The sequence below is a fragment of the Talpa europaea genome (genome assembly GCF_964194135.1).
Source record: "Talpa europaea genome assembly, chromosome: 12".
Classification (NCBI taxonomy): Eukaryota; Metazoa; Chordata; class Mammalia; order Eulipotyphla; family Talpidae; genus Talpa; species Talpa europaea.
This window is the reverse complement of record NC_140079.1, coordinates 39,078,718-39,097,404: the sequence shown is the minus strand read 5'-3', so window position 1 is coordinate 39,097,404 and position 18,687 is coordinate 39,078,718. Positions and strand designations below refer to the sequence as shown.

General features: G+C 48.1%; 1 protein-coding gene across 1 annotated transcript; it reads left to right on the top strand.

Annotated features, from left to right (window-relative positions):
- Positions 1 to 16,415: 16,415 nt before the first annotated feature.
- Positions 16,416 to 17,728, top strand: S1PR5 (sphingosine-1-phosphate receptor 5; the record flags this gene model as incomplete). Its single annotated transcript, XM_084251282.1, has 1 exon — positions 16,416 to 17,728. The coding sequence occupies exon 1, from the start codon at positions 16,532 to 16,534 to the stop codon at positions 17,726 to 17,728; it is 1,197 nt and encodes a 398-aa protein (XP_084107408.1). The 5' UTR covers positions 16,416 to 16,531.
- Between the last annotated feature and the right edge of the window lie 959 nt (positions 17,729 to 18,687).

The following is an 18,687-nucleotide window of genomic DNA, read 5'->3' as shown; positions in this document are numbered from 1 at the left end:
GGATTCACCAGAGTCAGAATGGAGAGCAGAACAGACAGACTCACTGAAATACACTGCTGAGGGGAGCAGTAGGCAAGACACGTGAGGTCTGCTGTGCCATGTGGGTAGCTCCCTGGCCAGGAATCAAACTCATGTGGCAGTGGCTGGCCTAGCTTGATAATGCTGAGATTTAACCACTTGTGCCACGAGGGAGGCACTAAGATAGCTAATGTCTTTATAAGAAGAAGAGACAGAGATGCAGACAGACATACAGCTAGAAGATCATGTGACTTTCAAGGCTGAGATTGGGGTTACATAGCTGCAAACCAAGGAAAGCCAGGAATCTCTGAAAGTTAGGAAAAAGGCCAGAAAGGTTCCCCACTTCTCGGGCCTCCCTGGTGGCGCAAGGGGTTAAGAGGCAACACTGGGAAGCTATCTGCAGCGTCTGCAGCACGAGTTCCATCCCCAGCCGGCCAGGGAGCTACCCACATGGCGCAGCAGCCCTCTCCTGTCTCACCCACTGCTCCCCTCAGATGTGTATTTCAGTCTGCCTGTCTGTTCCCCACTCTGTCTCTGATGAATCCTCTTACCCCCTGTACCTCTGGCCTGTACCCCAGTTCTTGTATGCATAAATAAATTTTAAAAATCTTTAAAAAAACAACAACAAACTCAGATGACAACCCAGCAAAACACAGGTAAAAGATTTGAACAGATTCTTCCCAAAAGAAGATAGATGGATGCTAAATAAGCACATAGTTTCTCCACATCGTTAACCATCAGGGAGGTGTAAAATAAGAGACAATCACATACCACTGCAACCTAGTAGGACAACTGACATTAAAAAGACTGATTTTACCAAGTGCTGGTGAAGATGAAGAAAACGGAAACTTTTTTAAAAAAGATTTATTTATTTATGCATACAAGAGCTGGGGTACAGGCCAGAGATGTGGGGGGGGGGTATGAGGATTCAACAAAGACAGATTGGGGAGCAGAACAGAAGAACTGACTGAAATACACTGCTGAGGGGAACAATTGGTGAGATAGGAGAGGTCTGCTGCGCCATGTGAGTTGCTCCCTGGCTGGCTGGGGGTTGAACTCATGCTGTAGAGGCTGTGGATTGCTTCATAGTGCAGTGCTTAACCCCTTGCACCCCCAGGAAGTCCCCAGAAAACGGAAACATTTTTAACTACTGATAATTTGTTGTATATCGATTATGATTCAATAAAATTGGAGAAAAATCAGTATGGTAACATCAAGGGCACAAACACAAAATTGTAATTGAATGTGTTTCACTAAGTTAGGATTGCCTTCTGGTGATGCAATTTTGGTGTCAGTGCATGAATTTTATTAAGGATATCTCAATAATTCCAAGGATGTTTCTCCACCAGTTCCCATGCTCCCCCCAGTGATATAAATCATGCCCTGTAAATCCCTCCCAGGATGAGCAGTTGCTAAAGTAAATCACACACTCTTGAAGAAAACATAAATATGCACATAGATGCTTTCTCACAATAGATCACTTTCCTTGTCAAACTTCCTTGCTTCCTTGAGGCCATCTGTCCTGCTTCTCATATGTCTCATCGTGAGAATTGAGTGAGAAAATGTTCTAAAAAAAAAAACCAAAAATAAAAATGAGCACTGCTCATTGCCGCCTTTTTGGCTAAAATGATGCAAAACTCTTCTTCCATTCAACAGATACTGAGCTTCTATTAAGTGCCAGGTCTGTGCTGGGGGCAGGGCTGCAGCATTGGATAACACAAATACTATTGTCTCCTCTTAGGGGTCTTGCAGGTAAGATGTGAAAGATAGATGATGAACTTATTACACAATTAATTACAGTACACACTGATTTCAGTAAGGACCATGTCGATAAATACAAGCTTAAATTAGTGAGAAGTAATATAGTTTCAGCAGCACTCCATCTGCCCACCTGTGACTATGCAGGTGCTTCCTTTGACCAACTCTCTCCTGCAGGGCAGCAGCTTCCTGCCTGCCCGTGACCTGTACCTGCCGGTACTTCTCTTCACTGACCTCCTTCAGTGGAGGCCGCTCTCCTCAACGACACCCGCCTGCAACGATGTAGGCCTGTCTTAGCAAACCTGTGCCTTTCAGGGCAGCTCTTTCTGCCCGCTTGTGTCTATGCAAGTGTCTTTTACTATCCTATTCCTTTTCTAATAAATCTGCTCTTTAAATATTAAAAAAAAAGAAAAGTAATATCGTTTCAAATCTGTGATCTAGGAAGACTTCTTTTTTTATTTACTTAAATTTTATTTTAGGAAGACTTCTTAAGAGGAGGTTACATTTCAGTTGAACTCTATATTAGTTAGAAAGGGTTAGAATTCACTGCCGTAACAAAATTCCAATGCTCAGTGTTTTAATACAACCAAAGTTTTCTCCCCCTTGTTACTCATCCTATATCTTGGCAGGGACTCAGCTCCACAAACTCATGCAGGGCCCAGTCTGATAAGGTACTGCTCGGTTGTCGTAGAAAGACAAGAGAGGAACTAGAGAAACATCCATGACTCATTATGAAATGATGCTTCTGCTAAGAAGTGACTGATGCAGAAGTGATGTTTGCCATCTCCACTAATATTTCAATGGCTAGAATTTTGTCAAGGGAGTCACTTATTAATTTAATGTAATGTTTCATTCAACAGATCAATAGGTATTGTCTAGCCTAGAAATGTCTATCATGGGATATAAAGGATGAAGAAGAATCAGCTAGCAAAAGAGGAAGGGAGTGCATTCCTGTGAAAACAAACAGCACATTCAAAGACACTGGAAACAAAGGGACAATGGACCTATGGACACAAAATTCTTACGAAAAATGCTTTCCAACCCTGACCACTATGTGCAACCAAAATACTGATAAGTGTGAGAAGCAAGTAAAGAAATTTCAAAACATGGAAGGGCTAAAAACTCCCCTGTTCATATCGCCCATGCTCCTATTTTTCTCAGAAAGTTACTGCAGGAGGTACTCCACCAAAACAAGGTGGAATGCCAAAAGAAAAAGAAGAGATAGAGGAAATAGGAGTAACTTGAATTCCTAAGGAGGGGTGGCAGGAGGAATTCCCCAGCAGAAAGCACCCAGAAGGGGGAAAGAATGCTACCTATAGATTACCAGTATATTTGACATTTTGGAAACTTGACTTGAGATGTACTGCCAAAACTTCTATGAGAGACAACTAAGGAAGAAAAAAAAAAGACAACTAATCCCAGGGAAGAAATTATACCTCATAATAATGTTACCAGAACCCAGCTGCCTCAGCAGTAGGAGCCAGAAGGAGCAGTGGGGTGTTCCTCACTCCACTGCTCCACCACAAGTCAGTTGTGACAGTTGCTCCTCAGAGACCTTTCATGTAACAGGTATGAGCTATGAGCTGATTGGTGCTAACTGGTCCAATCAGTCACAGGATTGAAAAATGGTCCAATCAGACTTGTGGTGGGGCACCATGACAAGAGGATATAAGCTTGGTCCAGAGAACGCTGAAGGGAGATGACTCCAGCATCCAAAGGATGAAGAAAGAAGGAGAAGACTCCATTCCTGGCCTCCAAAGAAGAAAGAAAAAAAGAAGCATCCAGAAGCTGACCTCCAAGGAGGGAAGAGAACCTGAAGACCTTTCATTGCCTGAAAGTAGCACCAAAGGCCCTGGGCTTGGTGTCTCAAAATGCTGTTTGTTGTCGGTGTAGCCTAACTAACTCTCAAATAACTGTTAACACTTGGTGTCTCTGATACCACCTCTGAGGGACCAGAAGTGACCATCACTACTGGACAGTGCTGCCCAGTACTCCTGGTGACCGGTGGTGACCATCACTGACACTATCTGGATGAGAGCCAGCTACTTGTAGATACAGTATACTCTTTGTTTTCAATATTTGTAAAATAAACCCCATGGTTGTTGTTCCTGGAGTCTGAAGTCTCTTGCAATTGTATGGGCAGGTGAGAACCCACAGACAGTGACTTGTCCTCTTACTGGGCACTGTCCTTTGTTTGGCTATAGCCATAGGCTCCTATTGTGTGGGTGTTGTATTGCTATAGCCCTTATTTTTTTTTTAAGATTTTATCTATTTATGCATACAAGAGCTGGGGTACAGGCCAGAGGTGTGGGGGGGTGAAAGGATTCACCAGAGACAGAGTGGAGGAACAGAACAGGCAGAATGACTGAAATACACTGCTCAGGGGAGCAGCAAACAAGTCAGGAGAGGTCTACTGTGCCATGTGGGTAGCTCCCATGCTACAGTGGCTGTGGATAGCTTCATAGGTTGCATCTTAACCCCTTGAGCCACCAGGGAGACCCATCCCTTGATTTTTGTTTTTGGCCCTTTGGGGCTTTTTGGTGGCTTTACTGTCTCAGAGCTCAGCAGGTGGGTGGCTGTTCCATCATTCCATCTGGCCTCCTTCCTTGTTGACCCTGTGCACCCCTATTTAAGCAATTATATTGCTCAATTAATTGTATACTTCCAAGGAAAATGCAAGTTCATTTCCATAAATACAATACAAAGATTGTGAGCCACCAAGACATCAGGCGAATGCATGTCTCATATCCAATGGATGACTCAATTGTACCATATAATGACTGAAAGTCATCTCAAACTTAACCAGCCCCAAAAAGAACTTACCAAGTTAAACTCCTGACTTTTCTGCTGCTCTAGGGCCTTCCCAACTAAGGTAAATGAAAGATTATATACCAAGTTTTAGGGACTCATCATGGCCCAGATGAAGATACTCAGACCAACTTGGCATGATCCCTCTCCCATTATGGCCAGTCAGAGTAGGCCATCCCTAAGACCAGGTGATTGGTTTGATTATGACATGTGATCCTACCTGGGCCAGTGAAATTCAGTTTGGGGACTTCTGGTGAAACCCTGGGGGCAGTGAAATGTGTCTTTTCAAGTGGCTACTAAGAGGAAATGATGGTCTAAAGTGTCAGACTGAATCTCTGCCACACAAAAGAGAGCTTTATTATAGACAAAATCCTGCCAAATCAAATGACATTGAATAAGATTCCGGGTAACACTGGAATTTCTTGATCCAGCTATGTCTGAAGTTAACACAAATCCTAGATTCTCAGTTATATGAGCTAATTCAAATTAGCTCCCCACACCAGTTTGAGTTGTTCTTAGTTGAATTAGTTTTTTCTGGAATTCCAAGTAAAAATACAGCCCAGTCCCTACTCAATACTAGCCATTGCACTGAAGAGTTAATGTGGGGTCTCCCCGGTGGCACAGCAGTTGAGCACTGGGCTGCAAAGCTGCCCGCAGCCTCTGCAGCACCAGTTCGATCCCCGGCCACCGGGTGAGGTTCCCACATGGCGCGCAGGCCTCTCCTGCGGCCCGCTGCTCCCCTCAGCAGTGTTCCTCGGTCCTTCTGCCTGTTCTGCTCCCCCCCCCGCCCCCGCCCACCGCTCTGGCTTTAGTGAATTCTCTCACCCTCCCGCGCTTCTGACTGTACCCAGTGCTTGTATAAATAAATAAATAAATCTTAAAAAAAAAAAGTTAATGTGAACTATCACACTGAACTCTATGAGAGAGGGAATCATTGTGATTCCATTGAACAGATGCACAAACTGAGGTAAATCCATCCTCCCAAGACCATCAGAGTCAGGTTCTGCTACATCTGTTGGACCCCAAAACCTGCTATTCTGTGATGTGAGGAGCAGTTGCCATGTTTGGAAATTCAGAGGCAAGAGGTATCATATAGGGAAGAGGAGAGCAAGGACCAGATGCCAATGGCCAGAATACTTGAACTTTCTTTAAAGGGCACCAAAGAGTCATGGGAAGGTTGTGAGTAGGGGAAAGACAGGGGGAAAGATAAATTGTAGTATAGGCAGTGGAATTAATAAAAATAGTAACAAAAAGTAATATTGATTAAAACAACATTGAGCTACCACTTCACTCCCACCAGGATGGCTCTAATAAAAAAGTGACAGGGCCACAGGCCAGATAGATGGTAAGATAGGGTGGAATGGTTGGAATGCCCACCCACTCAGGCTGCCAAAAAGCCCCAAAAGGCCAAAAGATCAGAACCAAAAACCAAGGGCTATAGCAATACAATACCCATAGGGGCCAATGGATTACAGCCAAACAAAGAACAGTGCTGAGAGGAACAGGTCGCTGTCTGGGGCTTTACCTGTGTGCACAATTGCAAGAGACCTCAGGCTCAAGAACCATGGGGTTTATTTTACAAACAGTGGAAACAAAGAACTTACTGTAGCCACAAGTGGCTGGCTATCTCAGCTAGATAGTGTCTGCCAGAAATACAAGCAGAGTGCCAGTCACCTGTCAACAGAGCTAGACTATATGGGCCAGTAGTGATGGTCACTACTAGTCACCAGGTGTGCTGGATGCACTGGCCAGTACTGATGGTCACCAGGAGCACTGGACAGCACTAACCAGTAGTGATGGTCACTACTGGTCCCCCAGAGTTGGTGTCAGAGACACCAAATGTTAACAGTATTTTGTGAGTTGTTAGATGACACCAACAACAGACAGCTCTTTGAGACACCAGGTCTGGGGCCTTTGGAGCTCCTTTCAGGCGATGACAGAAACAGGACCCAAGGCCCAGGCTCTGACAGGTCTTCAGCTTCTCTTCCCTCCTTGGAGGTTGCAGGCCAGGAATGGAGTCTTCCCCTTCTTTCTTTGAGGCTGGAACAGTGTCTTCAGCTCCCTCTCGCCCTAGCTTATATGCTCTTTCAGGGTGCCCCACCTGCAAGTCTAATTGGGTCATATTTTCAATCCTGTGGCTGATTAGACCATTTAGTACCAATCAGCTCACATCTTGCACTTGACTGGTACATCCCACAATCCAGAAAGTATGCATAACAAAGGAGGTTGCTGGGCTTGAAGGAGCCACAGTCAGAACCAGCCTGTAGTAGAACAGCAGGGTGAAAGACTACCTGCCACTGAGGCAGCTCCTGCACTTGAGGGGCTCAGTTCCTGTATCAAAAGGACAAAAAATAGGGTCTCCCTGGTGGACCAAGGGATTAAGCACTGCACTATGAAGCAGTTCGCAGCCTCTGTGGCACGAGTTCGATCCCCGGCTGGCCAGGGAGCAACCCCCATGGCACAGCAGACCTCTCCTGTCTCACCTGCTGCTCCCCTCAGCAGTGAATTTCAGTCAATCTGCCTGTTCTTCTCCCCACTCTGTCTCTGGTGAATCCTTTCATCCCCCATCTCTCTGGCCTGTATCCTGGATCTTGTAAGCGTAAATAAATATATCTTTTTTTTAAAAAGGACAAAAAATAACAAGGATGTGGGGAATTAGAACTCTTATTTATTGGTTGAAATGTTAAATAGTGCAATTGCTTTGGAAAACAGTTCCTCAAAGTGTGAAATATAAAATTACCACGTGAGTCAATAATTCTGCTCCTAGGGATAGACCCAGGAGAAATGAAAATATACGTCCACATACAAAACCTGTACACAAAGGTTTATAGCAGCAATTTTCAAGATAGTTAGAAAACTAGAAACAACCCAAGGGTCTATCAGCTGATGAATGGATAAACAAAATAGGCTATATGCACACAATGAAATATTATTCAACCATAAAAAAGGAATGACATACAAAGTCATGCTACAACGTGGATGAAACTTGAAAATGTTATGCTCAGACACTGAAGTCCACATATTGTATGATTCCATTCACATGAAGTGTCTAGAATAGGCAAATCCACAGAAACAGAAAGTAGATTAGTCATTTCCAGGGTATGAGGGAGGAGAAATAGGAGTGACTACCAGTAGGTACAAGGTTTCCATTTTCAAAGAGGAAATGTTCTTAAATTGATTGTGACAATGGTTATACAACTCTGTGAATATACTAAGAGACACAGAATTCTATACTTTAAATTGTATACAAAAAACTTTTAAAAATTGTATCTGACATTCATCAAATGGTTAACTCTGGGCAGGCAGTGTCTCTACCAGTGATTGCTTTCATACAAGATTATTGTGAGAAAGAAAGAGACTTTCACAACCCTATTTTACAGATGGGGATGCTGAAGTCAGAGAAGTTTAGGAGATCACACGCCAAGATGGTGGTCAGACACCAGAATTCTAGCATTTGAGGCCTCATCAGACCTGAACTTTACCCCACCCCTAGTTTCATTTACCAACCTGGCTCTTTGCTTCCCTTAGGCCAAACTCCTGCCCAATTGACCTGGTTTTGTTTTCTTTAAGACACACTTTCTTGGGCCTCCCTGGTGGCTCAGGGGATTAAGCACCACACTATGAAGCAATCCACAGCCTCTGCAGCATGAGTTTGATCCCTAGCCGGCCAGGGAGAAACCCACATGGTGAGGCGGACCTCTCCTGTCTCCCCGCTGCTCCTCTCAGCAGTGTTGTTCAGTCAGTCTGCCTGTTTTGTTTCCCACTCTGTCTTTGGTGGATCCTCTCACTCCCCACATCTCTGATCTGCACCCCAGCTCTTGTATGCATAAAAATAAATAAACCTTTAAAAAAAAATACACACTTTCTTTCCAGCCTGCAGGCTTTTTTTGTTGTTGTTGCATGTTCTGAAACAACACCTCTGACCAACTTTTCTTTCCAAACCAACCTTTCCACATAGTCTGTGAAATGAATGTCTAAATATGAAGGAGAGGACCTCCCTTGTGGAGCAAGGGGTTAAGCACAGTGCTGTGAAGCTATCTGCAGCCTCTGAAGCACAAGTTCGATCCCTGGCCTGCCAGGGAGCTACCCACATGGCACAGCAGACCCGTCCGCTGCTCCCCTCAGCAGTGTATTTCAGTCAGTCTGCCTGTTCTGCTCCCCACTCAGTCTCGGTGAATCCTCTCACCCCCCCACACCTCTGGCCTGTACCCCAGTTCTTGTATGCATAATAAATAAATCTTAAAAAAATAAATGTGAAGGAGAGAGAGAGAGAAGATGCTGACTTCTAGTTACCAAGCCTACGGCTTACAAAGTAAGTGGTGCAGGGAGGGACTGTGGGCTGGGGGGAGGAGATCAGGCCTGCTTCCTCTGGTTCCCAAAGACTTGGCCTTAGACCCATGTCACAGCATTTGGAGCCCTTGGCCTGGGTTTGGCTAAAGCTGTAAATGGGAACAGGCATGAGCAGGAGGATGAGATCAGATTTTCCTTTGGGGAGTCTGTTAGGCCTGGAGTGAACAAATGAAAAGACAGAGGCAGGGCTCTGCTCAATTCCTGCCCAGCACCTGAGAACAAAGGGATCCCTCACCACCAAGCTACCTTCCTTTCTCCCCCAGTCCCCACCAACACAAAGCCTCTTCTGAAGCCTTGTAGGATCTTTAATAAAGTATACTTTATTTAATTTAAATAAATTAAATTAGGGCCTCCCTGGTGGCACAAGGGGTTAACCACCACAGTATGAAGCAATCCGCAGCCTCCACAGCACCAAGTTCGATCCCTGGCCGGCCAGGGAGCAACTCACATGGCGCGGCAGACCTCTCCTGTCTCACCTGTTGCTCCCCTCAGCAGTATCTTTCAGACACTCTGCCTGTTCTGTTCCCCACTCTGTCTCTGGTGAATCCTCTCACCCCCTGCACCTCTGCCTGTACCCCAGCTCTTGTGTGCATAAATAAATAAATCTTTGGGGCCTCCCTGGTGGCTCAGTGGTTGAGCGCTGGGTTGCGAAGCTGCCCGCAGCCTCTGCAGTGCCGGTTTTATCCACGGCTGCTCCCGGGCCACCAGAGGAGGGTCCCACATGGCGCGCAGACCTCTCCTGCTGCCCGCTGCTCCCCTCAGCAGTGTACTTCCGTCCTTCTGCCTGCTCTGCTCCCCGCTCTGGCTCTGGTGAATTCTCTCACCCTCCTGCGCTTCTGACTGTACTCAGTGCTTGTATAAATAAATAAATAAATCTTTAAAAAAAAAAATAGTGAATTCATTATTACAGAGGTTCTGGTGGTGATTATCTATTTTCATTACTCATTCTACATTTATTAATTGGAATTCTTTTGTTAGGAAAGTTTGTCTTTTCCCATTTTAAAATTGATTCAATCATGTATTTAAATCAGTATGGATTTCAGGGCATTTATTTAATTCGTTTGGACTATAATCCAATACTGTTGCTATTCATTTTGTTCTCAAATTTTTTTTTTAGATTTATTTTATTTGTTTATGCATACAAAGCTGGGGTATAGGCCAGAGGGTGTGGTGTGTGTGTGTGTGAGAGAGAGGACTCACCAGAGATAGAATGGGGAGCAGAACAGGCAGATTGACTGAAATACACTGCTGAGGGGAGCAGCAGGCGAGCCAAGAGAGGTCTGCTGTGCCATGTGGGTCACCTCACTGGCCGGATTTTGAACTTGTGCTGCAGTAGCTACAGATAGTTTCATAGTGCTGAGACTTAACCCCTTGTGCCAACAGGGAGGCCCCTCAAATTGTTCTTACTTTGGTCAGAGGGAGTTCTCTTAGGCCTGTTTCTGTGTCCTTTGATATTTTTTTAAAAAGCACTTTCTGGCATTACAAGATGCCACAGGATCATTTTGTATGTTGTCTGTTCCAACCCTAGAAGTATCCATGTTTTCCAAGGAGTCGCAGTTCCTCATATTGGAAAATGGTATTTGTTTTAAAGATTTATTTATTTATGCATAAAAGAACCGGGGTACAGGCCACAGGTGTGGGGGGTGAGGGATTCACCAGAGACAAAGTGGGGAACAGAACAGGCAGATTGACTGAAATACACTGCTGAGGGGAGCAGCAGGCGAGACAGGACAGGTCTACTTTGCCATGTAGGTCTCCTCCCTGGCTGGGGATTGAACTGGTGCTGCAGAAACATTGGACAACTTTATAGGTTACCTGTTAAGCCCTTGTGCCACCAGTGAGGCCCCTGGAAAATGGTATTTAGAGGCTAGGATCAGAGTGCAATGTGCTCATTGCTACTGGGGTGTCATTGCTTCTGGGTCCTCAGTAGACTAATAAGTGTATGTGTGTATGCTAATTGATATATATATATATATATATATACATAACTATATTTTTGTATCTATCTATTGAGAAAAACATTTCATATTGATAACTCCAGTCCAGCACCATATTGCTTATTTGTAACTCAACATTAGCATATAACTAGCTACAGAATTTGTGAGAAACAAATTTACTGACTAAAGTATACTGTTTGAAGTAAAAACAAAGAGAAACTCCACCAACTGGGAGAACATATTTGCATACAACACTAATGATAAAGGACTGATCACAAAAATCTACAAAGAGCTGATGAGACTCAACAAAAACAAAGAAAATAATCCAGTCAAAAAATGGGCAGAAGAGCTAAAGAGGAAATGCAAATGGCCAACAGGCATATGAAAAAATGTTCAACATCACTTGTAATCAGGGAAATGCAAATCAAAACTACCATGAGATACCATCTTACACCAGTGAGAATGGCACATATTAAAAAAACTAGCAACAACAAATGTTGAGGAGGATGTGGAGAAAAAGGAACTCTTCTGCACTGTTGGTGGGAGTGCAAAGTGGTCCAACCACTATAGAGAGCTGTGTGGAGATTTCTGGACCTACTAAGCATAGAGCTTCCATATGATCCAGCAATTCCACTCCTAGGTATTGACCCAAAGGACACAGAAACATCAATTCCAAAGAGCACCTGCACCCCTATGTTTATAGCAGCACTGTTTACAATAGCTGAACTTTGGAGACAACCCAAATGCCCAAAAATAGATGACAGGATCAAGAAGATGTGGTACATATACACCATGGAATATTACTCAGCATTCAAAAAAGATAAACACATGCAATTTGCAGCAACATGGATGGCGCTGGAAGGGATCATGCTCAGCGAAATAAGCCAGAAAGAAGAAGAAAAATACCGGATGGTCTCACTCATAGCAGGAATCTAGAAAACTTAAATAAGGGACCAGGAAAAAGAATAACTATAAGAAAGAAAATATCAAAATCAACAAACAACTATGAACCAGAGACAATCTATGGGGGGGTGGGGGGCAGGGAAAGGAGGGATTGGGGTCAAAATAAGGGGGTTGTAATTGTATGGGGAATATAAAAATAAAATTTAAATTTAAAAAACTCAATTAAAAAAGATTAAAAAAATAAAGTATACTGTTTGAGTATGGTTCAGACAATGTTGGAGGGGGAATCCTCATAAGCTAAGCAAACAATACTTATGTTGTGACTTGGAGTTGGCCCTTAGGTCTCCAGTTTGAAGCCCTCAAAATTCATTTTTTTTGCATTTGGGGCTGAGACAGGAGAGGTCTGCTGCACCATGCGGGTCTCCTCCCTGGCCGGGGATCAAACTCAAGCTGCAGTAGCTGGGAAAGGTGCCAGTTTGCACCCCCTTGCACTACATTCATCCATCCATGGGCGACCCTCCTGCAGAACTCTGATTCTCTGAATGGCTAGGAGTGTGAGGAGACCATGGAGGCATTTTGCCCTTTTAGAGATAAAGACCTAGCTCAGTGAGAGTGGGCACAGATCAGGTGGGGCAGTCCCTGTGGGCGAGGGCTCTGGCAGCAGAACCTGCTAGGCAGGTGCTGGCCCAGGCATGCATCTGGCAGAGGGCTGTGGTAGGAGCTCAGAGGCCAGGGATGCCTTTCCCCTGGGAAGAGACTGAGTTTGGCTGGGGGTGGGGAGGGAGTGGGTTGGAGTGGTTGTGGTGCCTGGGGCTGATAGGGCTTAAACTGGGCCCCCTGATTCTTCTGCAGGGATGCAGCAGTGGCCAAGAGTACCCAAGCGAACATTTACTGAGCTCTCCATGTATATCTCTCCTCTGTTCTAATTGTTCCTTTTATCTGTAACATCCTCCCCTCCTGGTGGCCGCTGTTATTCCCTCCATTTTATAGATGAGGCTACCATGGCTCAGAGTGGGTATTGCATGCCCAGAGTTGTAGACCACAATATAGCTGAGCCTGCTTCCAGATTCAGTGTCCCTTAACCTTCGCACAATGTCTGGCTAGAGCGCTGTGAGTCTATGGCAGAAACACACAATAGGACATATGAATGAATAAACAATTTAAGGTAATTTCTTATGGGGCCAACAAAATTGGGGAGGAGGACAGATCAAGGAAGGCCTCTCTGAGGAGGTGGCCAGCTGGCAAGGGTGTCCTAGGCAGATTGATCCCCCAAGTACAAATGTCCTGAAGTGTGTGAGGAATAGGCCAGTGGGGCTGGAAGGGATTTAGGTAGGCGGAGAATAGAGCAATAAGGTGGAGGGCAGTAAGGACTTGGGCATTTACTCGGAGTGATATAAGGAGCCATAATAGAGTTTGGAGCAGGAGAGGGAACTGATCTGAGATTTAAGAACAGTGGTCCCCTCATGTAGAATCATTGCTAAGGATGAAGATATCAAGGTATGAAGGTATGCCAGAGCCTGAGCCCCAGGATAGCTAGTCTATGGTAAAGAGGCACAGGGAGGTGGCAGAAGTTTGGGATGCAGGGCACAGGACCCACTGCCACCCTACTGGGTCCTCCAGAGGTGAGACTGTCACCTGGGAAGTGTTAAGCAGACACCTTCCCTCCCTGGGAAAGGGTCATTTATCTAGTGCTGGCTGTGTGCCAGGAGTAGTCTTGCTGAGTTTGGGGATCACCAGGGGTCATCTTGCAGAGACAGCTTGTATCTCATTTGCTCACTCGGAGGATACTTGAGGAACACTCAGACTGCATCTCAGTGTTGCTCACAACAGATGAAAATCCCTGCTCCTGTAGGACTGACAGTCTAGAAACACTATAAAATGAGCAAATCACATGGCTGTGGGATGAATAACCCCCTGCCCCAGGTTGGCCCTACTGGCTGTAATGCTGGATCCATTTCTTTGATGGGTAGAAGCAGCAAAAGTGGTTCTGTATCCCCCGGAACAGAGTGGGCAGAAGCCACTGGATCTCCAAGGGGCAGTGGTCCTTCCCCAAGTGGTACTCCATGATCTACCCCTATCCCTAGCCTCCAGTTCATAGTCCCTGGGACACCCTCACCCCATAGGTGGCTAGCAGAGGTTGAGCAAGCCAGAGGGCAAGGCAGGATCCTGGTGAAGGTGGTATCAGTCAGGCCCAGACCCCATTCCTGTTTGTGGCGCCTGTTCTGAGGAGGGGGAGCTGGGCTTAGCCAGTAAGCTCCTGGGAATGGGGAGGTGGAGACTGCTCTTCCGGCTTTGGAAGAGCAGAGGCCGGGAGAGGTGTGGAGAGCTACACTGAAAGACTCAGCAACTGAGAGAGGCATTCATTCATTCGCTCACTAAGGGTACTTAGCGGATGTTTACACCAAACAAGAATACCTGCTCCCGTGGGAGTGACAGCCCAGAAACACTACACAATGAGCAAATCACATTGTCCAGAGGGATAAGGGTGGGGGAACGGGAGAATCCCGGGAGCAAACAAGTCAGGGCCTCTTTATCTGGGTGCTCCTCCCCTACTCTTCCCAAGCCAAGGGTGGGAGCCAGGGGAAAGAGGGAGGGACCTGCGCCTGGGAACCGCTGGGACGTATTTGCTAAGTTGAGGAGGAGGAGGGGACTCAGGCTACCTCCGCCCCTGCGAAAGACCCTCGTGGTTCCTTTGCCCTCCATTCACCCTTGGGCTGCAGCCCAGGAAGCACCTTCGGAGGGTAGGCTGAAAACTGGGAAATACCAATGTCCAGGATCCTGAGAATTGGCAGGACCCCTCGGGGGGTGTGGGGGTGGAGGTAAGGGAGGAGAGGCTGAGGCCTGGCCCTCCCACAGCGACCGGCGACGCTGGGAGAGCAGCCCGGAGGGGGGAGCCGAAGGCTCGCCGGTGCCAGTCGCCGCCGGGGCGCGCTCCGGTGCTGCGTCGGGTGGCACAGGCTGGCAGCCACGGGCTGGGTGCCCGCGCCCCAAGGGGAGGGGGCAAAGGCTGGCTACCCCCAGAGGTCCGAGTTACGGACCCGCCCCTTTGCCTGGCAGCTCGAGTCTGGCTCTCCACCGGAGTAGCGTCCATTCACTGGGCTCAAGGCTGCGCGACTTCGGGGACGCACAACCAGGGCGCTGGGGTGAGTTTACAACTCCGGGTTCTTGGAGGCGCGGGGGAGGGGTTTGCCCCAGCCTCTACCTCAGTCCTCTTCCTTGGGTTTCCCAGACCTTTCCTGGAAGTCTCTAGGAAGAGAAGGGAAAGTCGGCGATTCTGGGGGCTAGGCCCCGGATCCGGTAAGGGATGAGGTCCCCGAGGATCCCCCGGCCTCCAGGCGGTGCCACTACGAGTTTTGCTGCTTGTGTTGAGGTGGGGCTGGCAGAGACTGCGAGCCTCTGCTCCAAGTCCCCACCAGAGAGTGTAAGCCTTGCTTGGTGATTTGATTCTCCAGCCGGTGTCTTCCCTTAGGTCTGTGCTTGTGCACGTTTTCCTGTGCGCAGCTGAAGACTTCTGGGATGCACGCATTTGTTCCTTCCAGGCCTGATGAAGTCCATGACCCTCCTAGCCCTAGGTTTTCTCATCGTTTTAGTGAGCCCAATTGGGGACAAGTAGAAAGTTGTTAGGGGATTAAAGGGCAGAGTGGCAAACAGCAAGTATTATTATACTTTAATGACATGCGTGCCCCTTTGCAAGAACCTGTTTGTGCGATGTGGATCCTATCAGCTGCCCTCTGGCTAGGTCTCAAGGGGGTGATATGGTGGATGAAGGGGCTTTGGTAGGAAACATCAAGGTATGTGAGACTTTGGACACCAGTCAGGATATGGGTGAAGGTTGTGAAATTATGGCTTGTATGACTGGATGTGAGACCCCATCAGCATGTGACTGAATTTCTGTGTTTGTGTGTCCCTGCCTGTGCCATTCTGTGTGTGTGACACATGTATTTGCTTGTTTCCCTGATGGAGTGTTGTGTATTTTTGTCATTGCTTGTGACTATATGTGTACATGCTCTTGTCAGTGAGTCTCTGTATTTGTGTGTCCCTTTCTCTGTGCGGTTGTATTTCTATGTATTCTTGTATGTTTCCAATTGAATGTACCTCTGGAGACCCCTGCATGTGTGTGAATCACTAATGTCTTTTTCTTTTTTAATAGAGGCATGTTTTATTTATTTATTTATTTGTTTGTTTGTTTGTTTTGTTTTGTTTATACAAGCACTGGGTACAGTCAGAAGTGTGGGAGGGTGAGAGAATTCACCAGAGCCAGAGCGGGGAGCAGAGCAGGCAGAAGGACTGAAGTACACTGCTGAGGGGAGCAGCGGGTGGCAGGAGAGGTCTGCACGCCACGTGGGACCCTCCTCCAGTGGCCCGGGAGCAGCCGGGGATCAAACTGGAGCAAGCCGCAGAGGCCGCGGGCAGCTTCGCAACCCAGCGCTCAACCGCTGCGCCACTGGGGAGGCCCACTAATGTCTTTTTTTGTGTGAACTGCTAGTGTCTTTTTTCTGTGGGACAGTTTGGCACTCTGTTCCCTCCTTATATTATTTGGGTGTATTTTGGTCAGCCTATCTCCATGGACACCCCCTTCCATGCTGAGTTCCCTCTGGGCTCCAGTGTGCATAAGGGGTGGTAGGCAGGGAGTTAGGGCCTAAGGTTTGAGCTCCCCCCACCCCTGCCCCCACCAGCCAAGAGCCTTGGCGAGTCTGACAGGGAATGCTGGGTCTGACACTCTGCCCGACTTCTCCGCAGCCTTGCCGTGGCGGCCCATGGAGTCGGGGCTGCTGCGGCCTGCGCCAGTGAGCGAGGTCATCGTTCTGCATTACAACTACACGGGCAAGCTCAGAGGTGCCCGATACCAGCCAGGAGCCGGGCTGCGAGCTGACGCGGTGGTGTGCCTGGCCGTGTGCGCTTTCATCGTGCTGGAGAACTTGGCAGTGCTGTTCGTGCTGGGTCGTCACCCGCGCTTCCATGCGCCCATGTTCCTGCTCTGGGGCAGCCTTACGCTGTCCGACTTGCTGGCGGGCGCCGCCTATGCCGCCAACATCCTGCTGTCTGGGCCACTCACCTTGCGCTTGTCGCCTGCTCTCTGGTTCGCGCGTGAGGGAGGTGTCTTCGTCGCGCTCGCTGCATCGGTGCTGAGCCTCCTGGCCATCGCGCTGGAGCGCCGCTTCACCATGGCGCGCCGAGGACCCGCGCCGGCTGCTCGTCGGGGACGCACGCTGGCCCTGGCTGTCGCCGCCTGGGGTGTGTCACTGCTCCTTGGGCTACTCCCGGCTCTGGGCTGGAACTGTCTGGGCCGCCTAGACACCTGCTCCACCGTCCTGCCCCTCTATGCCAAAGCCTACGTGCTCTTCTGCGTCCTAGCCTTCGTCTGCATTCTGGCAGCCATCTGTGCGCTCTACGCTCGCATCTACTGCCAGGTGCGGGCCAACGGGCGGCGCCTGAAAGCGCGCCCGGGAACTGGCAGCGGCTTCTCCTCCCGCCTACATCGCACACCGCGCTCTTTGGCGCTTTTGCGCACGCTCAGCGTGGTACTCTTGGCCTTTGTGGCGTGTTGGGGGCCCCTCTTCCTGCTACTGTTGCTCGATGTGGCCTGTCCCGCGCGCGCCTGCCCGGTGCTCCTGCAGGCTGACCCTTTCTTGGGCCTGGCCATGGCCAACTCGCTTCTGAACCCCATCATCTACACGCTGACTAACCGCGACCTGCGCCACGCGCTCCTTCGCCTCGTCTGCTGCGGTCGCCATCCCTGCTACAGAGTCTCTGGTGCCTCCCGGCGGTCCGGTACCGCCGCTGGGGCTTCACGTGGCCTGCACCGTTGGCTACCCCCCGGCCTAGACGGCAGCTCCAGAAGTTCCGAGCGCTCGTCACCTCAGAGAGACGGATTGGACACGAGCGGTGACACAGCAGCACCTGGTGCTCTGACAACTGCCCGGACCCTGGATCCTGCGCCTGCCGCAGATTGACGCCTTCTGACTCTCCGCTACGCTCCTCAGAGCTGTTTTGCAGAATTTTTCTTTTTATATGAAGGGATTTGTAGGAAAAGCAGACAAAAGACAGTGGAGGCAGAAGACACACGGGGAAACATATTTTATTGACGCTAAACTCCATAACAGTGAATAGACAAAAATCCTGACCTTGTGGGATTCACGTTCTGAATTCCAGAGGCAATAATGAGAGATGCAGATAATTTCAGTGACAATACAATGATGTGATAATGGTCAAGAGATGCCTTTCTTTTATTATTATTATTATTTATTTATTTATTTATACAAGCACTGGGTACAGTCGGAAGCGTGGAGGGTGAGAGAATTCACCAGAGCCAGAGCGGGAGCAGAGCAGGCAGAAGGACCGAAGTACACTGCTGAGGGGAGCAGCGGGCGTCAGGAGAGGTCTGAGCGCCATGTGGGACCCTCCTCCGGTGGCCGGGGAGCAGCCAGGGATAGAACCGGCGCTGCAGAGACTGCGGGCAGCTTCGCAACCCAGCGCTCAACCGCTGCGCCACCGGGGAGGTCCAAGAGATGCCTTTCTGAGGTGGTTACTTGTGGTATGAATCAAGACCTATCACACTGTCCTAGGAATCCCTGAAGGAAGATCATTTTAGGATGAGCTTACAGTAGGTGCAATGTCTCTAAGGCAAGAATGTTTGGCCCTAAATTCTATAAAAAGCATGGATCCCCTGTGGGTAGAAAACAAGGTCTGGAAATGACTGGGCATATGGTGTTCTTCCTTGTGGGCCCAGGGAAGGACTTTTCTGAATGAGGTGGGAGTCATGGAGGGTTCTAGACAGAGGAGGGACTTGACCTGTTTCAGACTTTCACTGATGCCTCTGGTCTTACAAAGTAGGGGCAAAGATGGAAGAACAAGATTAAAAGCGGCTGCACTGACCCAGGAAGGGGATGACTAGGACTCAGCCATGAGGATT